An 18,914-nucleotide genomic window follows, 5' to 3' on the forward strand; every position below is an offset into this window, starting at 1 on the left:
TGAGAGAACGCATGTGGGATTTGGCTTCAGGAAGTCTGGGCTTGCATTCTATCCAGCGCTAATATTTAGTGAGTGTGATTTGGGGCAAATTATTTAGTCTCCCTGAGCTTCAGGATGTTTGAGACTTTGTGAGCAGTCTGACCCCACACTGTGGGCTCCCTCCATGTATACGTTTCTTCTTTTCCTTTTCCTTTTTTTTTTTTTTATTTTTGAGATAGTGTCTCGCTCTGTAGCCACAGTTGGAGTACAGTGACATGGTCACGGCTTACTGCAGACTCAACCTCCTCCCAGGCCCAAGGGATCCTCCTGCCTCAGCCTCCTGAGTAACTGGGGTCACAGGTGTGTGCCATCATGCCTGGCTAATTTTTTATAGAGATGGAGTTTCACTATGTTGCCCAGGCTACACTCCAAACTCCTGGACTCAAGCAGTCCTCTCCCTCCAGCCTCCCAAAGTTCCGGGATTACAGGCATGAGCCACCAGGCCGAGCTGGAACTGTTGGCTTTTAAGAAGAATGATGCCGTGTTTGCGTTTACAGTCATATCACCATACTTCCTGGAAAGTGGATGGACACATTGGATGGTAGATGTTGAGTTCTTTAGATGCCTGGATGCTTAGATGCTTTGTGTGGGTTCTTACTGGGGCTGTAACTTACTAGAGGACAGACCCCAACTTCTGCTTACTTAGTCTGGGGAGGTTAATAATGATCTAGGGCACCAGCTTCCCAGTGGGTTTCCATCCTTAGTCTCCTCCAGCCCACTCTACTCTCTGTTACCCAGCTGGGCACCTCTTCCTTTGTGTCCCTCTTTGTCTGACCTTGGGTATCTTCCCAGTGGCTCTTTCCATGACTGGCTCAGACCACGCGTATATCTGCCTGTTGTCTGTCCAGGGTCCCTCCAAAGATGCCTCTGTGGGCTGGGCCCCTGGTGGTGCTTCCTCCAGATAACTGTTGAAGATGGAATAAGAGTGTGCAAGAACACCAGCATGTTTCCAGTATTCAGGTCTAGCAGCAGGTCCCAGGCATCAACAGCTTGCCACTGCACCCCAGGTAGCTTGATTACCCAGCCTTGGAGCTGCAGCCTCCTTGGACGGTGCGGCAGCTGTCAGTGTCTGAAACCATTTTGAACTTTATCGTAGCGTGGTGTCAGACAGCAGCTATTGAGGCTACTTAAAAGAATTTTTTTAAATGTACGAGTTCAGTGGTATTAAGTACATTTACATTGTTATGCAACCATCACCACCATCCATCTCCAGAACTTGGTCATCTTCCCAAACTGAAACTCCATATCCATCAAACAACTCCCCATTGCCTTTTTCCCCTAGCCCCTGGCAACTGCCATTCTACTTTCTGTCTGTAAATTTGACTATCTGGATACCTCATGTAAGTGGAATCATACACTATTTGTCCTTTTGTGACTGACTCATTGTATGAGCATAATGTCCTCAAGGTTCATTCAGGTTGTAGCATGTGTCCAGAGTCTCCTTCCTTTTTAAGGCCCAATAATAATTAATAATATATGTATGTTTGATAGATAACACATTTATATAATGTCCATTACCACATGGTATATATGCTTATCCATTTGTCTGTCGACGGACACTTGAGTTGCTCCCCTGCTTTGGCTACTGTGAATAATATAGCTATGATCATGGATATACAAATATTTCCTTAAGTCTTTCAGTTCTTTTGTGTATATACCCAGAAGTGGAATTGCTGGATCATATGGCAGTTCTATTTTTGATTTTTTGAGGAACCACTGTGCTTTTTTCCCTATAGACTGCATAAGAATTCCAATTTTTCTATATCCTTGCCAACATTTATTTTGTTTGTTTGTTTATTTGTTTGTTTTTTTAAGTAGCTGTCCATTCTAATGGGTATGAGGTGGTATCTCACTGTGGTTTTGATGGGACTTTTGAATTTTAGCAAATATCAATGAAGTATTTTTCTTTCTTTTTTTCTTAGAGACAGGATCTCACATTGTTATCCAGGCTAGAATGCAGTGATGTGATCATAGTTCACTGCAGCCTCAGCCTCCTAGGCTCATGCGATGCTTTCACCTAAGCCTCATGAATAGCTGGGACTACGTTACTGTGCCATCACTCCTGGCTAATTTTTAAATTTTTGTAGAGATGGAGTCTTGGTATGTTTTCTAGGCTGGTCTGGAAGTCCTGGCCTCAAGCAATTCTTCCACCTGAACCTCCCAGAGTGCTGGAATTACAGGCGGGAGCCACCACGCCTGGCCTATTTAAATTTTTATGGGTACAAATTCACTTAAAAGCTGAAGGCTTTGAGAGGAGAGGGAGCATGTGAAAAAACTGAAGGTTTTGGGAGGAGGAGGAGGAGAAGGAAGAGAGGGAGCATGTGAACAAGAGCAACTGATTACTTCCTTGTCATTCATTTGCCTGGTGTTTACTAAGCACCTGCTATTTCTCAGACCTGTGCTGGTTTGGCCCTTGTGAAGGACAGTAAATACAATGCAGTTCCAGCTGTGCATGGGATCACAGTCCAGTAGGTAAGTGAGTGCCTAAACTTGAGAAATGAGTGCGGTTGGGGTCCTGTGGCAGTGAAGGGGTGAGTCTGCACCCAGGCGAGTGTTAAAGGCCTGGCCTAGAGAAGATGGGTGTTTTGATGGAAAGAGCTGCTGGGAAGCATGTGTACTCAGTATCTTGGAGTTTAGAAACCTCAGTTGCCTCCATGTCTTGTCCTTGGTGAAGGAATATCTGGAGCTGAGGCTGGATGTATTGACACAGGTCAAATCACAAAGAGTCTTAGGCCATTTCAAGGAGGTTGGATTTTTCTCTGGAAGGCACAGGGAGGTTTTGAAGGACTTAATGCAGAAGAATGGGCACTGTCAGGTTTGTGGTTGGGAAAGTCTGCCTTGGTAGTAGGGTGGAGGGTGCATTATGGAGGGCTAGACCAGGGCCCAGCCCCCAGCGAGATGCTGTGTGGTAACCAGCGGGAGAGAGAGGTGATAGCGTTGGAAGCCACGACTTGGCATAGAAGCCAAAGCATCCCCAGGTTGTCATTGTGTAATTAATGGTTAAGTTTGGGCAAGAAATAAAGCTCTTAAAAGTTTCCAGTTGTGGAACTCTCTGTCTCTCTTTATCTTCAGATTTTTGTCTTTGCCATCTGTGGCCTCCAGTGGAAGGCCGAAGTTACTTACCTTCTTGCTGGAAGCAGAGTTCCTCGTGATTGCCAGCCGCTGTTTGGCAGTGGTCCTGGAGTGCCTGTGGAAGTGGGATATTTGGTGCCACTTAACTTGGGGCTTTGCTCCCGAACTGCAGCGGTGTCTTGTGCTCTGTGGTTTGTAGCATGGAACAGAGGCTGATGGGCGGGGAGTTTGAGTCTCAGTGATTGAGGCCCCCCTGCCTGCCTGCACCTTACTGAAGGAAGGACATGGTGACTTCTCAGTGTGCTCTCTGGTGATCTGAACCTAGATTTTTGTTTCACGGGTGGGGGGCAGGGTTTTGGATTAAGCCCTGGCCAGACCTGGCCCAAGTTCATAGTGTCAGTAGTATAGTTCTCTTTCTCTCTCTTCTCCCACCACCCCTTCTCTCCCCTCCCCTTTTCTCCTCCTCCCCATCTCTCCTACTCTCCTTCCTCTCCCACTCTCCCTCCTCTCTCTGCCTTACATTCCCCCCCACACACTGTCTCTCCCCCACTCCCAACTTACTTTCTCTCCGACTCACAATACACAGCTGTGTGTGTGTGTGATGGCACTGTTATTTCATGTGTGTACCTTTGGGTAGCGTTGGCACATATGGGAATGCTATTATAATGCTTTCGTTGGGGGTCAGTGCTAACCGCTGCTGAGTGTGCTGCATGTTTTCCAGAAACATCCTGCCCAGCAGTATGAGACCAGAGCTCTCCACCCTGCCATTAGCTGGTGGGAGAATTTTGAGAAAGTCACCCAATTGCTCTAGTCCTCATTTAAAAAAAAAAAAAAAAATCTGTAAAATGGTATCACAGATGCTTATAGCTCAAGACTAGTTGATGAGAGTCTGTGACTCAAAAGGCCCTGTAGATGGGGTTCAGAGGACCTTTGGAAATGGCGTGCAAACTCTGTGTAAGTATATTTTTTTCGAGAAAGGGCCCAGCTTTTTTATCAGACTTCCTGAGAGATTCAGGACCTAAAAAATAAACCCTGATTAATCTTGGAGGCCTCTTTTTACGCAGTATGCTTTGATTCATCAGTATCTGCATGTGGACGGGCTCTCAGATGGCCTGATGTTTCTCCTCCTTCCTCTGTATGGCGGGTGACGACTTCGGCTGCCCAGATGTTAACATCAAGTAAGCAGAAGCTCAGTCAGTGTTAGCAAAATTAAATTACTCTGCAAAAATCAATGTTAGTGAAATTAAATCACTTGATCTTGAAAGCAGCATGAAATAGCAGTTTTTCATCTTCATTGTGCTGTTTTCCCTCTAGATATCTTGCAGATTTTTTTTGGTTGCTTGTTGGTTTTTGGCGTCCTTTTCAAGGACAAGCAGCTTTGGACAGTGCACTACCTTTTTTTTTTTTTTTAGACGGAGTCTCGCTCTGTCACCCAGGCTGGAGTGCCGTGGTGTGATCTCAGCTCACTGCAACCTTTGCGCCTCCCAGGTTGAAGTGATTTTCCTGCCTCAGCCTCCCAAGTAGCTGGGATTACTGGTGCCTGCCACCACACTCGGTTAATTTTTATATTTTTAGTAGGGACAAAGTTTCATCATGTTATTCAAACTCCTGACCTCATGTGACCTGCCCGCCTTGGCCTCCCAAAGTGCTGGGATTACAGGCGTGAGTCACTGTGCCCAGCCGGTTGCACCACATTTTTTTAGATGCCGTGGTTGAGGATCCAGAGGTTTGTCATAGATTGATTAATCAGAAAGTATTAATCTAAAGTATCAGAATATATTTATTGCAGGCAGAGACCTTGCATAAAGATGACTCAGAAGGCACATTAGGTTCTTGCCATACTTTGCTGCCATCACAGATGGATATGGGTTGCCCCCTTATATAGATCCTTCAGGATGCCCCAGTGTAGAGCAGCATTGATGTTGAACAGATCCTGTCCGATGGAGAGAGACCAGCGTTTCAGCCAATGGTGTGAGCGAGGGCAGGGGCCACTTCTGAGAGTGCTTATTCCCTCACACTGTCCTCATGCTGCCCTCAAGCGGTGGGCAAAGGAGGGGGACCCTGTGCCTTCACAGCCCTAGAAGCAGAATTCCAAAATGTGGGCTCCTTTGGGTGTGGTTTGGGGGGGTCAAGGAGATGGAGCAAGTGAGGGATGAACTTTGAGGATTTGTGATCATATTCATGATGATAATGACTTAAAAACATGCTTGGCTGGGCGTGGTGGCTCATGCCTATAATTCCAGCACCTTAGGAGACTAAGACAGGAGGATTTCTTGAGTCCAGGAGTTCAAGACCAGCCTGGGCAACATAGTGACACCCCATCTCTACAAAAAAATTAAAAAATTAGCCAAGCATGGTGGTGTGCACCTGTAGTCCCAGCTACTCAGGAGGCTGAGGCAGGAGGATCACTTGAGCCTAAGAGGTCAAGGCTGCAGTGAGCCTTGTCTGTGCCACTGCATTCCAACTTGGGTGACAGAGCAAGACCCTATCCCAAAACAAAAACACATGCTTGTGGTAGGAAATTAAAACAGAAGGTAAGGAGTAAACATGTCAGGCTCCTCCTCCTCTCCTCTGACTCTTCCTTCTTCCACCCTGCTTCCCAAGGGTAAGGTTTGCAGATACTCCCTATGCAAGCAAAAATGCTATTCTTAGCCGTTGTTTAAACACAGATTTGCAATTTGTGGTTTTCTTTTAATAAATTTTGGCTCTCTTCCTATAGCAGAATGATCTTTGTTTTTAAAATGATTTTAAGTATACAATTAATACGTGAATGTATGTTTCTTATGGAAATTAGAACAATACACAGTCACAGAGTAGAAGGTGATGGGTGATACAACTCACCCTCACCTCTTCCTGCTACTCTGAGTCTGCTTCACTCCTCAGAAGGAACTACTGACCCATCAGCATGTCTCCTTCCAGGCATTTTTTCCATGTGTTTATGTCCACCTGCATAAGAAACTGAAGGCGGCAGGGTAGGGCGGTGTTGGTGGGTCAGGCAGAAGCAAGCCACAGAACAGTAAGGATACTTTTTCAAAAAACATTTAAAATAGCCCTGTTGTCCTGCGGCTTACATGCTCATGCATACTCACTCTTTTCTTTAAGTAAACTTTTTCTTTTAGAATAGTTTTAGATTTACAGAAAAGTTGCCGTGATAGTCCAGAGAATTCCCATGTACCTCCTAACAGCTTCCCCTCTTGTTAACATTCTCTGTCACCATGGTAATTTGCCACAACTAAGGAACCAACATTAGTCCATGACTGTCAGTGAATTAAACTCAAGACTTTCTTTGGATTTTACCAGTTTTGCCCAATGTTCCTTTCCTGGTCCAGGATCCTGTGCAGAATAGCACATCACAGCACATTACATTTAGCTGTCTCCTTCACCTCTTTTGGTCTGTGACAGTGTCTCAGACTTTCCTTGTCCTTGGTGACTCTGACAGTTTTGAGGGACACTGGCCAGGTTTTGTGCATACTGTCCCTTAATTTGGAGTTGTCTCATGGTTTTCTTCTTCTTCTTTTTTTTTTTTTGAGATGGAGTCTCACTCTTGTCTCCCAAGCTGGAGTGCAATGGCGCAACTTCGGCTAACTGCAACTTCTGCCTCCTGGGGTTCAAGCAATTCTCCTGCTTCAGCTTCCCGAGTAGCTGGGATTACAGGTGCCCACCACCATGCCCAGCTAATTTTTGTATTTTTAGTAAAGATGGGGTTTCACCATGTTGGGCAGGCTGGTCTCGAACTCCTGACCTCAGGTGATTGCCCGCCTCGGCTTCCCAAAGTGCTGGGATTACAGGTGTGAGCCACCACGCCTGGCCCATGGTTTTCTTATGGTTAGACTGGGACAATGGGTTTTTGGGAGCAAGACCGCAGACCTGAAATGCTCTCCCTTCAATCATTTGTCAGCATGACTTATCACCATTGTTGTTAACCTTGACCACCTGGATGAGGCAGTGTATGTGTTGGGACATATATCTATTTGCCCCACTGACATGAGGATTGGATCCCTAGAAGAGGAGTCACTGGTCAGAGGTTATAGGCATTTGTAGTTTTTGGTAGCTGTTGTCCTCCAAAATGACTTGTACACATATGCCCCTCCCAAAAGTAGGTGAGTGCCTGTTGCCCCGTGTCCTCACTCAAGCTTGGTGTTATTAGATTGGTAGTTTTTTGTGTGTGAATATGTGAAGTTAAAAATATTTCTTTGGCCGGGCACAGAGTGGCTCATGCCTATAATCCCAGCGCTTTGGGAGTCTGAGGCGGGCAGATCACTTGAGCTCAGGAGTTCAAGATTAGCCTGGGCAACATGGTGAAACCCCATCTCTACCAAAACTACAAAAAATTAGCTGGTCATGGTGGTGCTTGCTTTTGGTCCCAGCTACTTGGGAGGCCGATGTGGGAGGATCACTTGAGCCCAGGAAGTTGAGGCTACAGTGAGCTGAGATCTTGCCACTGCACTCCAGCCTGGGTCCAGCCTGGGTGACAGCGTGATACCCTGGCTCCAAAGAAAAAAAGAACATGGATTGATTGAGATAGGGTCTTGCTCTGTTGTTCAGGCTGGAATGCAGTGATGTCATCATCATAGTTTACTATAGTCTTGAACTCTTGGGCTCAAGCAGTCCTGCTGCTTTAGCCTCCCAAAGCGCTGGGTGTATAGGCATGAGCCACTATGCCCAGCCAAGTTAAAAATATCTTGGTTTGCATTTCTCTAATTTTCAGAAGTGTATTTACCATACCCTGGAAACCTTAATGTAAGATGATGGTGAGATTGGACTTTCCAGTTAACATTTGGAAACTCTGTTTAGTACCAAGCTCTGGTCAACAATATAAACAAAATAGGGGCCTACGCCTCAAGGAATCAAAGCCATTATCTAAAAGCTATTTCCCACAATACCTATCTAAGATGTTGTGCTTGGTCATACGCCCCAGCATTTAAAAATGGAGTTAGTGAGAGTCTGTCATTTACCACCTGATACATTGGTAAGAGCTGCTTGATGGTATGGGGACATCAGTAGGCAGGATATAGACATAGCCCCCCCTCCCCCACGCCCTCGATGCTAGGGGCCTCACGGTGGGGTAAGCCTGGGTGGGAGGTATGAGTGGTGGAGCAGTGGGAGACCCTGATGAGTGGTGGAGCAGTGGGAGACCCTGGATCCTTAGTCTCCAGCGTGATTGCATTTTGCCAAGGCTTTGTCCCATGTCCCTTTGTCCCGTGTTCCCTTTGCCTGTGGTGTTGCCTAGAGAGCATGGAGGGGCTGGTGGAGCATGTTCTGTGGTTCCCTAACCCAGGGCTGTGTGGTGAGAGCTGGCAGTGCCCCCTGAACCCATATGAACATCCTTGCTGTCTCCTGCTGTGCCATTCCGCAGCTATAGGCTGCTGTGCTGTGGCTCGAAGATGTATTTGGTCGTGGAAGCTGGGTCCTGGATGAGCAGAATGGAGCAGGCATAGAGATGATGTTGGCCATGGGCGAGGGAGCATTCACTTTGCCTCGGAGTAGTGCCACTTCCATGTAGGGGGGGACAGGATTTACCACCCTGTTGTGGGGATTTGATATTTTGGGTTTTGTTTTCCTTCACACCTTGAGCTTTGTTCTACAGCGGGTCCCTGGGAGGACTGGTCCACAAAGCTGCTGAATGGGGCTGCTATCCAGCAGCCCTGCCTCCCGCTGCAGAATGCAGAGGACGCTGTAGACTCGCTTGGTGGGTGCCTGGGGCTTGCTGCCTCCCTGGTGCACTGGGCACAGCGGCTTGCCTGCCTTTTTGGTCATCTCCACCTTCCAGGGATGTTTTTGTTCCCTGATCAAATGACCTCCTGTTTTGTTTGTTTTTTGAGATGGAGTCCCACTCTGTCACCCAGGCTGGAGTGCAATGGCATGATCTCAGCTCACTGTAACCTCCGCCTCCTGGGTTCAAGTGATTCTCGTGCTTCAGCCTTCTGAGTAGCTGGGACTTCAGATGTGTGCCACCATGCCATGCTCATTTTTGTATTTTTAGTAGAGATGGGGTTTTACCATGTTGGTTAGGCTGGGCTCGAATTCCTGGCGTCAAACAGTATGCCTGCCTCAACCTCCCAAAGTGCTGGGATTGCAGGCGTGAGCCACCGCCTGGCTTGACCTCCTGTCTTCTGTTTTTGCCCACTGTCAAGGGTAGACTTCTTCAAGGCTGCACTCGTGCTATCATAAAGAGGAGTAATGGGAGACATTTCTGACTTTGTCAGCATGCTGCTTGGCAGCACCTGCCTCATTTCTGGTGACCATTTGGAAATGTGTCTTTTATCTGGTACCAAGGAGCATTTACATTGATCCCTTTGCCCTTAATTGGTATACTTTTATTCCTCTGGATTTTTTTTTTTTTTAAAGCATAATTGTTCTTGTCTACATGATGTAACATGCTGCTGACTTTTAAGCAAATTAACAGAGTTCTTGCTGGAGCGCAAGGGTGCAGGGAAACAAAATTGAAGGGTTATTAAAGGGGTGAGGCGGCTCCTCAAAGATGTCACTGCACCATTCATTCATGTGTTCCTGGCCCATGGCAGGCTCATTAATCCTCTACGACAATCCATTAGCATGCCTGTCAGCCCTTCAGAGAAGATGAGCCATAGGGAGGCTTAGGGACCCCCACTTGTACTGCTGTGTAGCTCTGTGAACATCCGCACCTTCCTGGAGTGATGTGGTTGTGGCAGCCTGACTTTCCTCATTTTTTCTTTTTGGACCTCAGCCTCCGGTGCTCCTGGGCCAGACTCAGGGTGGGGGGATGCAGGTGCCAGTGACTGACACTTGGCCCCTCACACTTCACTGCCTGGTTTGCTTTAAAGGCAAGGGTTACTCATGCTTGTCTGAGCTCTCCATCTGTTTGAGAATTATATTGTTCTCAACTGGAACTTGTAAAAGAGAAAAAAAAAATGTACTTCTCAATTTCCATGGAAGAATGTATAGATTTTCTGGTGGGGTGGAAACTTTCTTAGCATGAAGGGATCTTTGTGTGATCTGAGCATCAGCGATGAATAAAGAATGGGTGCGCCGAGGTCAGGGAGGCCAACTTTCCTGTGGCTTTCAGGGGAAAGTTTGAACTGTGTGTAAGCAGTGTATGGAAGGAACACTAAGTGTGGAGATAATGAAGGGAATGGGATTTAATAGAAACAGGGTGTGATGAGTGGCAGTTGCCTGATGAAGTGGAAATCTTGTGTTCCAAATTTGTGAGATCCATTTCTGTCCTCTAAGGAGAATGTTGTATGTGCAGGAGGAGTTCATGTAGTTGGGTTAGATTGTGTTTTCTGTCTTTATTTTTTTTTCTTCCTCTCTGGGTTGTGAACAAAAATAAGAATTTGATATTCCGCAGTATAGTTAACTTGTGAAAACAGTGTGTGCTTTTCAGTGGAATATAAAGGCTGAAATAATAGCATTTTCCCCAGTAAGTCAGTTTTATTCCTTTACATATGGGTTATGAGATACAAAGTGAAGCTCTGTAAAGCTTTTTACAAGCTCCGTATGTTGCCTTCCTTTGACGGGTCAAGGCATTGGGGTTGACAGAGGTTTCTATTCTCAGAGGCTTTAAAGAGGTGCCCATTCTGGTCAGATGGCTCAGCATGCACGATGTGTGTGAGAGAGCCCCTCTTCCATCATATGCACCTGGCTGTAGCATCCTTGTCAGCCTTAAGAGATACCTCCAAAGAGGAATTTTCTACCCCTGGAATCATGTGAGGTCATCTGAATTTAAGCCTCAGCTCTGCTCCCTAAATTAACTGAGTGATCCCAGGTAGGTCATTTGGTCATTGTTAACCATCAGTTTCCTTAGCTGCAAAACAGAACAAATAACACCCCAAAAGAGTTATCATAGTAAATCACATCAGACTTATACAATCTCAGAAATGTGCAGCTCTGCAGAAATCTTCATTATCTCTTTAGGCAGTCCAGTCTGGTTTCAAATGAATCCCACTGTCTGTTCTTACATGAAACCACAATCTCTCACCCTGTGTTGATCTAAGTTTTCTGTTTCTGTCCCCCAGCAGGGTCATAAAGAGCCTGACCAGTCCCCCTCCCTGGAGACCTTTGTGTGCTGGGTTTCTGCAGCTGTTCTCCATGAGAAGGGACTTCTGGTCCCTGCTCCCACTTGGATGTTCTTCCACTGACTTACGTGTCTTAATGTATGGAGGCAGAAACCCAGTTTTCAGGGTCTCTCCCCTGGCCCCTTACTAAGTCTCCCTTAGGTACAGTCTAAGACTGCCTGATTTTTTCTTTTTTTTTTTGGCAGCCACAACATCACATCGTCACATACAGAAATTATATCCAATTAAATCTCCTAAGTCTTTTTCACACCTCCTACATTTGTGCATTTCTTTTTTTGCACCCAAGTGTCCAAATAGCATTTATTTCCTCTCTATTGCAATTCCAATCTGTTGATCTTTTTAGCTCTTGACTCTGTCATCCAGTGTATTTGCCATTGCTCCTGGAAACTTGTCATCTTTGAATTAGATAAACATTTTATCTGTGCCATCCTTCAAGTAATTGATAAAAATGTTGAAATATACAGTACTCAGAAAGAGCCCTGTGTCCTTCCACTAGAGACCTTCCTTGGTCTATTCATTAATCAGCATTTTGGAGGGTAAACTGAACATTTACTAAGCTATTCAGATGTAGTTCATATTTCTTCACCTTGTCAACAAAGAGATTTTAGCAAGGTATTGTAGACAAAGTATGTGTTCCTGGAATATACCTATTAAGAAAAAATCCGTATACCAAGAAAATTGGCACATCCCCAAAACCCAGGTTATTGTGGTTTATGATAGTTTATGGCTTCTGACCCAGGGCTTCACTTTGTAGCAGTGTTTTTCTTCTGTTTTTGCCTTTGGTTGATACCACTGCTAGAGTGCAGATAAGAAAATGTTACTACCAGGAGGCTTGAGTGTTGGGCTATGATTGGCTGTCATCTGGAGCAGAGCGGGATTGAGCTGCTCGGGAGAAAGGTCTTCAGGTGATTTTTTTTGGGGGGGGGGAAGCTAAGAGTTCTGGTTTTAGACATCCTCTCCTGGCTGATGATGGGATTGGCCTCCATGGGGTTGCTGTTCAGCTGGGCTGGTGGGCAGAGGTTCCTGTGGGTGTGGATGGAGAAGTGCTAAATGCCGAGGTTGCCTGGTCTTAGTAGAAATTGTGGCAGGCCCCAGCGAAGAAGTCAGGGATGCGGATTGTCCTCCGGACGCTCGGATGAGCATGCAGTGGAAAAAGTACTCCTTTGGGGGAAGAGGTGAATCTGGAGGTGTTACAGCAGAAAAGTAAATGCAGAAGTTGTAGCAGATATAAAGGCTTTGGCAAGAGTGGGAGTGATCACTGAAGGGAAGGCAGGGGCTTGCTGGGACAGACTGGAGCGGTGATCGACCCTTGTAGTAACCCTGCTGCATTTTACAAAGAAAGCACTGTGTTGAGGTACAGATGTGCCGAACACTCAGACTTAGAAAATCAGTACAATGGGTTGTAGCTTCTGCCCTTGAATCATGTCAGTTAGTGAGAACCTGCCACAGTTCAGTTGGCAGAGTGGTTGGTTGCATACAGTGTTTTAGCTCCTGCCCACTCAATACAGAGGTTGCATGCGGGCGTCCAGTTGCTCTGCCACCTCTGCCTGCTTGTGGCTGTGTGCCCAGAGCCCATTTCCGTGGGGAGTCAGTGCAGCATTCTTGGGGGACCCTTCTATTTGTGCCCTGATGAATCTGACTGTGCTGGATGCAGGCCCACAGCCACACCTGGTATGGGTGGCATCTTTAAATGCCTGGCCTGTGTGTGCTGTATCTGCAGCAGAGCTGTGGCTGAACCTGCTTTCCTTCCATCTGGGTTCCCCTTCGTTCTCTGTGGTGTATGGACTGTGTGGTCTGCCCTCAGCTGTCCACTTGCACTTGTGTTAAAATGCGGCAGAACTTTCCCCCATACTTAAATTGTGGTGAAATACATATAACATAAAACTTACCATCTTTTTTTTTTATTGAGACAGGGTCTCATTCTGTCACCCAGGCTGGAGTGCAGTGGCGCGATCTCAGCTCACTGCAACCTCTGCCTCCTGGGTTCAAGTGATTCTCATGCCTCAGTCTCCTGAGTATCTGGGATTACAGGGGTGTGCCACCACGCCTGGCTAACTTGTACTGTTAGTAGAGATGGGGTTTCACCATGTTGGCCAGGCTGTTCTCGAATTCCTGGCCTCAAGTGATCCCCCAGCTTCGGCCTCCCAAAGTGCTGAGATTACAGGCATAAGCCACCACACCCGGCCTCCCTTCTTCTTCTTTTTCTTTTTTTCTTTTAAAAGACAACGGAGTCTTGCTCTGTTGCCCAGGCTGGAGTGCTATGGTGCGATCTTGGGTCACTGCAACCTCTGTCTCCCAGGTTGAAGTGATTCTCCTGCCTAAACCTCCCCAGTAGCTGGGATTACAGGTGCCAGGCACCACGCCTGGCTAATTTTTGTATTTTTAGTAGAGATGGGTTTTCACCATGTTGACCAGGCTGGTCTTGAACTCCTGACCTCGTGATCCACCCGCCTCTGCCTCCCAAAGTGCTGGGATTACAGGCGTGAGCCACTGGGACCGCTGTCCTCCCATCTTAGCATTTTAAAGTGTACAGTTTAAGTACATTTACACTTCTCTCCAATCAGTATCTAGAACACTTTTAATCTTGAAAAACGGAAACTCTGTACCCATTAATAATTCCCATTCTCTCCTACCCCAGCCATGGGCAACCACTTTCTGCTGTCTCTGTGAGTCTGACTACTTTGAGTACCTATGAGCAGAATCGGCAGGATTTCTTCTTTTGTGACTGCCTTATTTCACTTAGCATAATGTCCTCAAGCTTCATCCAGCTTGTTGTATGTGAGAGGATTTCCTTCCTGTGCATGAACTAGAGTGATGCAGTGACTAACCTCTGGCCATGTGGTGGGTGGTTAGTGATGGAACCAAGAGGTAGCTGATCTCTGAATACTAGCCCAGTCCTTTTCCTCTCTAGGAAAGTCCCCAGATCAGATAGAAAGCCTCAGTATTTCAGGAAGCTTCTGTTTTGACACCACATCCATGAAATCACACTGCAGGGTAGGGGAATAGATGAGTGGGATTTCTACACTGTTATCAGCTAGACTTAGAGAACTGGCTAATTGAAAAGAGTACAGGTCACTTAAGGAAACTGGAGCATTGTAGGGCAAAGTAAAATGCTTTTGAAATGAGGATGTGAACTGTAACTGGAGTGATGTAATGTGTTCTACAAAATGAAGCCAGTGAGAGGACAGGGGACACAGGGCTGACTTTTATTTAGGACATTTGCCTGGTTCTGAGCAGAAAGTTGAAAGTCACGAGAGAGAGAGAGCGCGGAGAGAGAGAAGGAGCCTGGTTTTTGCAGGTGCCTGCTTAGCATGGGCCTTGTCCTAGCTTTGCTGCACCTCACGGCACCATCTTCTGGCTGTACAGTCTACCCTTCAGAGGTTTAGGGTGCTGTCTCATGCACGGTGGGTGCTAGGTGGTAGTGAGGACAGGGTGTGGGACTAGGCAGGGGCTGCCCCTCGGAAGGCCTCATGGTGAGGCGATGAGCTCTGACTCTGAGGGACTCTAGCTCCTGGTGTCCTGCTTCATCGAGAAGCCAGCCACCCATGGGAACTGTGGATAATTAGAACGGAATAGAGGCTCTTATAAGGGTGTTTTTTGAAATATAGAGACTTAGAGAGTATTGGGCTTTGGGATATTTTAAGATCAGAAAGGCATTTGGAGTAACTGTCAGAGCAGATAAAGTTGTTTTTATGAAGATCCAGGAAAACAGTTGTTGCAAATACAGCTCTGCACCAATTCTGCGTCAGTCGGTGGCTACAGATACTTTAAGTGGCGGGGACACTGGGGCTTGTGTTCCCTTTAGTCTTTGAATTAATTCCCGTTAAAGTTTCTGTGTCTTAATTGGTATGGCAGGATAGAAACATCCTACCCATCTTTGTAAGTTCTTTGCTGTATGTAGCACTCTGTTTTAACATTCTGAGCCTTCAGGACTGCCCTTTATGTGTCCATTTATTTTGTTTATGTGCATGATGTAGGTGGCTCTTGTGGCAGTAAAAAACAGCGTTCACATTCAAATTACACTTAGTTTTTAATTTCTGTTCTCAGAGTTACCTCTATAATGGTAATCCCTTACATTCTTATCATTGCCTTCAGTTATTGAATGTGTTAGGTGGCCAGGATTGCTGTCTGTGTGAAATGGGAATGTACATATACAATGTAAACACATTCTGATTGACACATGAAGATAAAGGGCTTAACATGAATTGTGTCTGTTTACACTTACACAGAAAATTCTACTGTAACAAACTGAAGTGTCAGTAGTGTTTGTTATCATAACATTGTCTTTTTCCTCCTTTTCTGATCTCTGATTTTTCTATTAGGAATGAGGCCTAAAGAAACCCATGCTCTCTCTTCTCTGAGCACAAGGAGGGTATGCTCAGACCTTGAAGGGCACAGCACGGGAGGATCATGTACTAGGGAGAGTCTGTCTCCACCCCATTTTTCTTCTGCTTTGCTTTGTTTCGTGCATAGTTTCTACGGGCTTCTTGGGGTTTTTTGAGAGAATGTCAATTTGAGAAGTAACAGGTGCACAGGCTATAACTGCCCCACACTGCAGATAAGGTGGATAGGGAGAGTAGTGACAGGTGGTGGGGTGGGTTATTCAATTATTTCCTAGGGCAGTGGGTTTCACAGGGTGCTGCTTAGGCCAGCAGCATCAGCATCACCTGGGTGCGTATTAGAAACATAAATTTTGGGACCTCACTCTTGTGTTTTAACAAGTCCTTCACGTGGTCCTGATGCATGTTGAGGACTTTCAACACTGTCCTCCTACATGCAAAGTGAAGTTGACTTCCCACACACTTTTGTCTCAGTTTGCTTTCTAGCATCTATCCCATTGCCTTTGTTGTGCTCCCTGCCATACGGGCTGCACCCCTGGGGTTCTCCCAACTGCAACCAGGCATCAGCTCCAGCCGCCTCCCAGGGTGTGCTCCTGCCTCTGCTTGGAGTACCCTGCCCCCCACCCTTCCTGGCAAGACCCTGCTCATCTTTCAGGGTCCTCTTCGCTGAGAAGTCTTCCTGACTTCCTCTAAGATTAGGGAGTCGTGGGGCCTTGTCTTTGTGTTCCCAGGGTTCTGTCCATTGCTCTATTAAAACTTTTCTTTCATTTAATTTGCTACTTGGTAGAGGGACGGTTGCTCTGTCTTCCTTGTGCAAAATTCAGTGATACACTAATCCTCTCTTAACTTCTTAAATCATTTTGACTTTCACAGAGGGATAGTGTCTAGAGAGGGTTTTTGTTGTACTAAGTTATTGGTTCCAAAGGATTCATTTTAAGAGAAGTAAAGAACTATTATAGTATGCTGCTTACTGAGACAAAATCGGCTTCTCATATAAGCCCAAAGGTTTTGTTATGTTGGGTTTTACCATCAAAATTAAAGATGATTGGTTCACTAATGTGTTTTACCTTCACAGTGTGCCTGTAGACCTGTAGCAGAAGAAGGCTAATTATGTTTCCCAACGTCTTTTATTTCCAACTGTAAGATAAGCCTATCCCTTTTTTTTTTTTTTTTTTGAGACGGAGTCTCACTCTCGCCCAGGCTCACTGCAAGCTCCGCCTCCCGGGTTCACGCCATTCTCTTGCCTCAGCCTTCTGAGTGCACCACGCGTGGCTAATTTTTTTCTGTATTTTTAGTAGAGACTGGGTTTCACCACGTTAGCCAGGATGGTCTTGATCTCCTGACCTCGTGATCCGCCCGCCTCAGCCTCCCAAAGTGCTGGGATTACAGGCGTGAGCCACCGCACCCAGCCAACCTACCCTACATTTTTAAAGAAGAGTTGATCAAGTAGTTATCCATTTTAGCTAAATGGGTAACTATAACATTCTTTAATGGAACTGTTGACAGAAGGGTAATCAATGATTTTGCTAATTCATGCCACCTTCTTTTGTTGTATATTAGTAATATTTACATTGGGGCAACAAAATAGATCAGTATTTCCATTAATATTTACTTAATAACAGCTATTAAAAGTTATTATTGTTTACAGTAACACAGAAGCACTTACCTGATTCTTATGCCAGCTTCTATAGGGTAGGTAGTGACAGCTCGTTTTGCAGGTGAGGAAGATGAGATTTAGAGGTGAGGTGTGTCTGCCTGAGGACAGGAGCTGGTAAATGGCACTCCAGGCTCATGGGAGTCACGCTGTTTTTCTTTTTCTAGGACCACAAGGTTGTGTCTAAGATATAAGTTACAACTGTCATGTAGCTCTTCCAAATACTTAGATACACAGCTTTGGGGAGTTTTCTCAGCCAAATGCTTTTCATTAGCCCTTCTCATATTAACATTTAGGTCTTAGGGATTTATTTTCAAAATATGTATAGCGTGTATAAGCCATTCACCTAAGTTCTTGGAGCAGACATTCTGCCTCTTGATCTTTAGAAAATACCTAGGAGTATTTTGTTAACAGTGCTCATTTCAACTGAAAGGCTTAATTTTAAAATTTAATTTAATTTAATTTTTTAATTTTTTTTTGAGACAAAATCTTGCTCTGTGTCTCCCAGGTTGGAGTGCAGTGGTGTGATCCTGACTCATTGCAACGTCTGCCTCCTGGGTTCAAGTGATTCTCGTGCTTCAGCCACCCAAGTAGCTGGGATTACAGGCGTGTACCACCACACCTGGCTAATTTTTGTATTTTTAGTAGAGATAGGGTTTCAAACTCTTGGCCTCAAGCAGTCTACCTGCCTTGGGCTCCCAAAGTGCAGGGACTACAGGTGTGAACCACTGCGCCTGACTTTTTAGGCTTTCTTTAAAATGGCATCTTTTGGCCAGGTGTGGTGGTAATCCCAGCACTTCTGGAGGCTGAGGCTGGAGGATTGCCTGAGCCCAGGAATTGGAGATCAGCCTGGGCAACATAGGGAGACCCTCTGTCTGCCAAAAAATTAAAAAACAAACAAAAACAAAAACAAAATAAAACCTAGGTGTTATGGTGTACCCCTATGGTCCCAGCTACTTGGGAAGCTGAGGTGGAAGGATTGCTTGAGCCCAGGAGGTTGAGGCTGCATTGAGCCATGATTGTGCTGCAGCACTCTAGCCTGGGTGACAGAGTGAGACCATGTCTAAAAAACAATTAAATAAAATGACATCTTTGTAGAAGTGAATTTTACCCAGGTACCAAGCCCCTGTCTGTCCCTCCCAACTCCCTTCCCTGCCTCCCAGCACCCCCATCTGTTTTGGTTCTGCTGTTGCCATTCTCTGGCTTTGGGGACTTTGCTGAAGCCCCACTGTCCCCATCTTCCAGCTGTACACACCCTTCTCTCTGCTTCCCTGCTTGTCTTATTCTTTACAGGGCTGCCTGGGATCTCACATTCCTAAAGTTTTTGGGTTTGTTTTTGGATCATGCCAATATCAGTTGTTTTGAGAAGGGAGAAAGGGTATTTTGCATTTTCCTTTTAATCATCAGTGAGTAGCCACAAAGGGTGTGTCTTTCCCTCCTGTGCTGTGTTTACTATGTACTCCCTCGGTGCATGAATTATTTCATGGCACCAGTGGAGCATGTTTTATTCTCTTTCCTGTTTGTGGCTTGCACATCCTGAACGCTGCTATCATTCATGGTCCAGCTTGGTTTTCTTTTTCACTGTTTCTATCACAAAACATCCTGAAGACCAATGGTATCAGTCATAGGATCCAAAACAGCTGGTTCCTAGGCCCTGCCTCATGCTCTGTGGCTTGGGCTTGTCTTTTCTTCCAGAGTAAGTAGGTAACTTCTTCCTGCTTTTTTTCTCTTTTCTTCTGTAAATGGGAGGAAAAG

The 18,914-nt window shown here is 45.8% G+C and overlaps 2 protein-coding genes across 3 annotated transcripts in view; both read left to right on the plus strand.

Annotated features, from left to right (window-relative positions):
* The window catches only part of SRP54 (signal recognition particle 54), a 44,922-nt gene extending 40,663 nt beyond the window's left edge, over positions 1-4,259 (plus strand). Inside the window, exons 15-16 of the mRNA XM_017886883.1 lie at positions 3,112-3,234; positions 4,176-4,259. Of these exons, the coding sequence (XP_017742372.1) occupies positions 3,112-3,234; positions 4,176-4,259 (207 nt within the window). The remainder of the gene's footprint in view (positions 1-3,111; positions 3,235-4,175) is intronic.
* Positions 4,238-18,914, plus strand: part of IGF1R (insulin like growth factor 1 receptor) — a 278,119-nt gene continuing 263,442 nt past the window's right edge. For both annotated transcript variants that reach the window (XM_017886884.1, XM_017886885.1), the window contains exon 1: positions 4,238-4,289. In XM_017886884.1, the coding sequence (XP_017742373.1) occupies positions 4,277-4,289 (13 nt within the window). In that variant the 5' untranslated portion in view covers positions 4,238-4,276. The remainder of the gene's footprint in view (positions 4,290-18,914) is intronic.

Source organism: Rhinopithecus bieti, unplaced genomic scaffold (genome assembly GCF_001698545.2).
Source record: "Rhinopithecus bieti isolate Rb0 unplaced genomic scaffold, ASM169854v2 scaffold_15821, whole genome shotgun sequence".
NCBI lineage: Eukaryota > Metazoa > Chordata > Mammalia > Primates > Cercopithecidae > Rhinopithecus > Rhinopithecus bieti.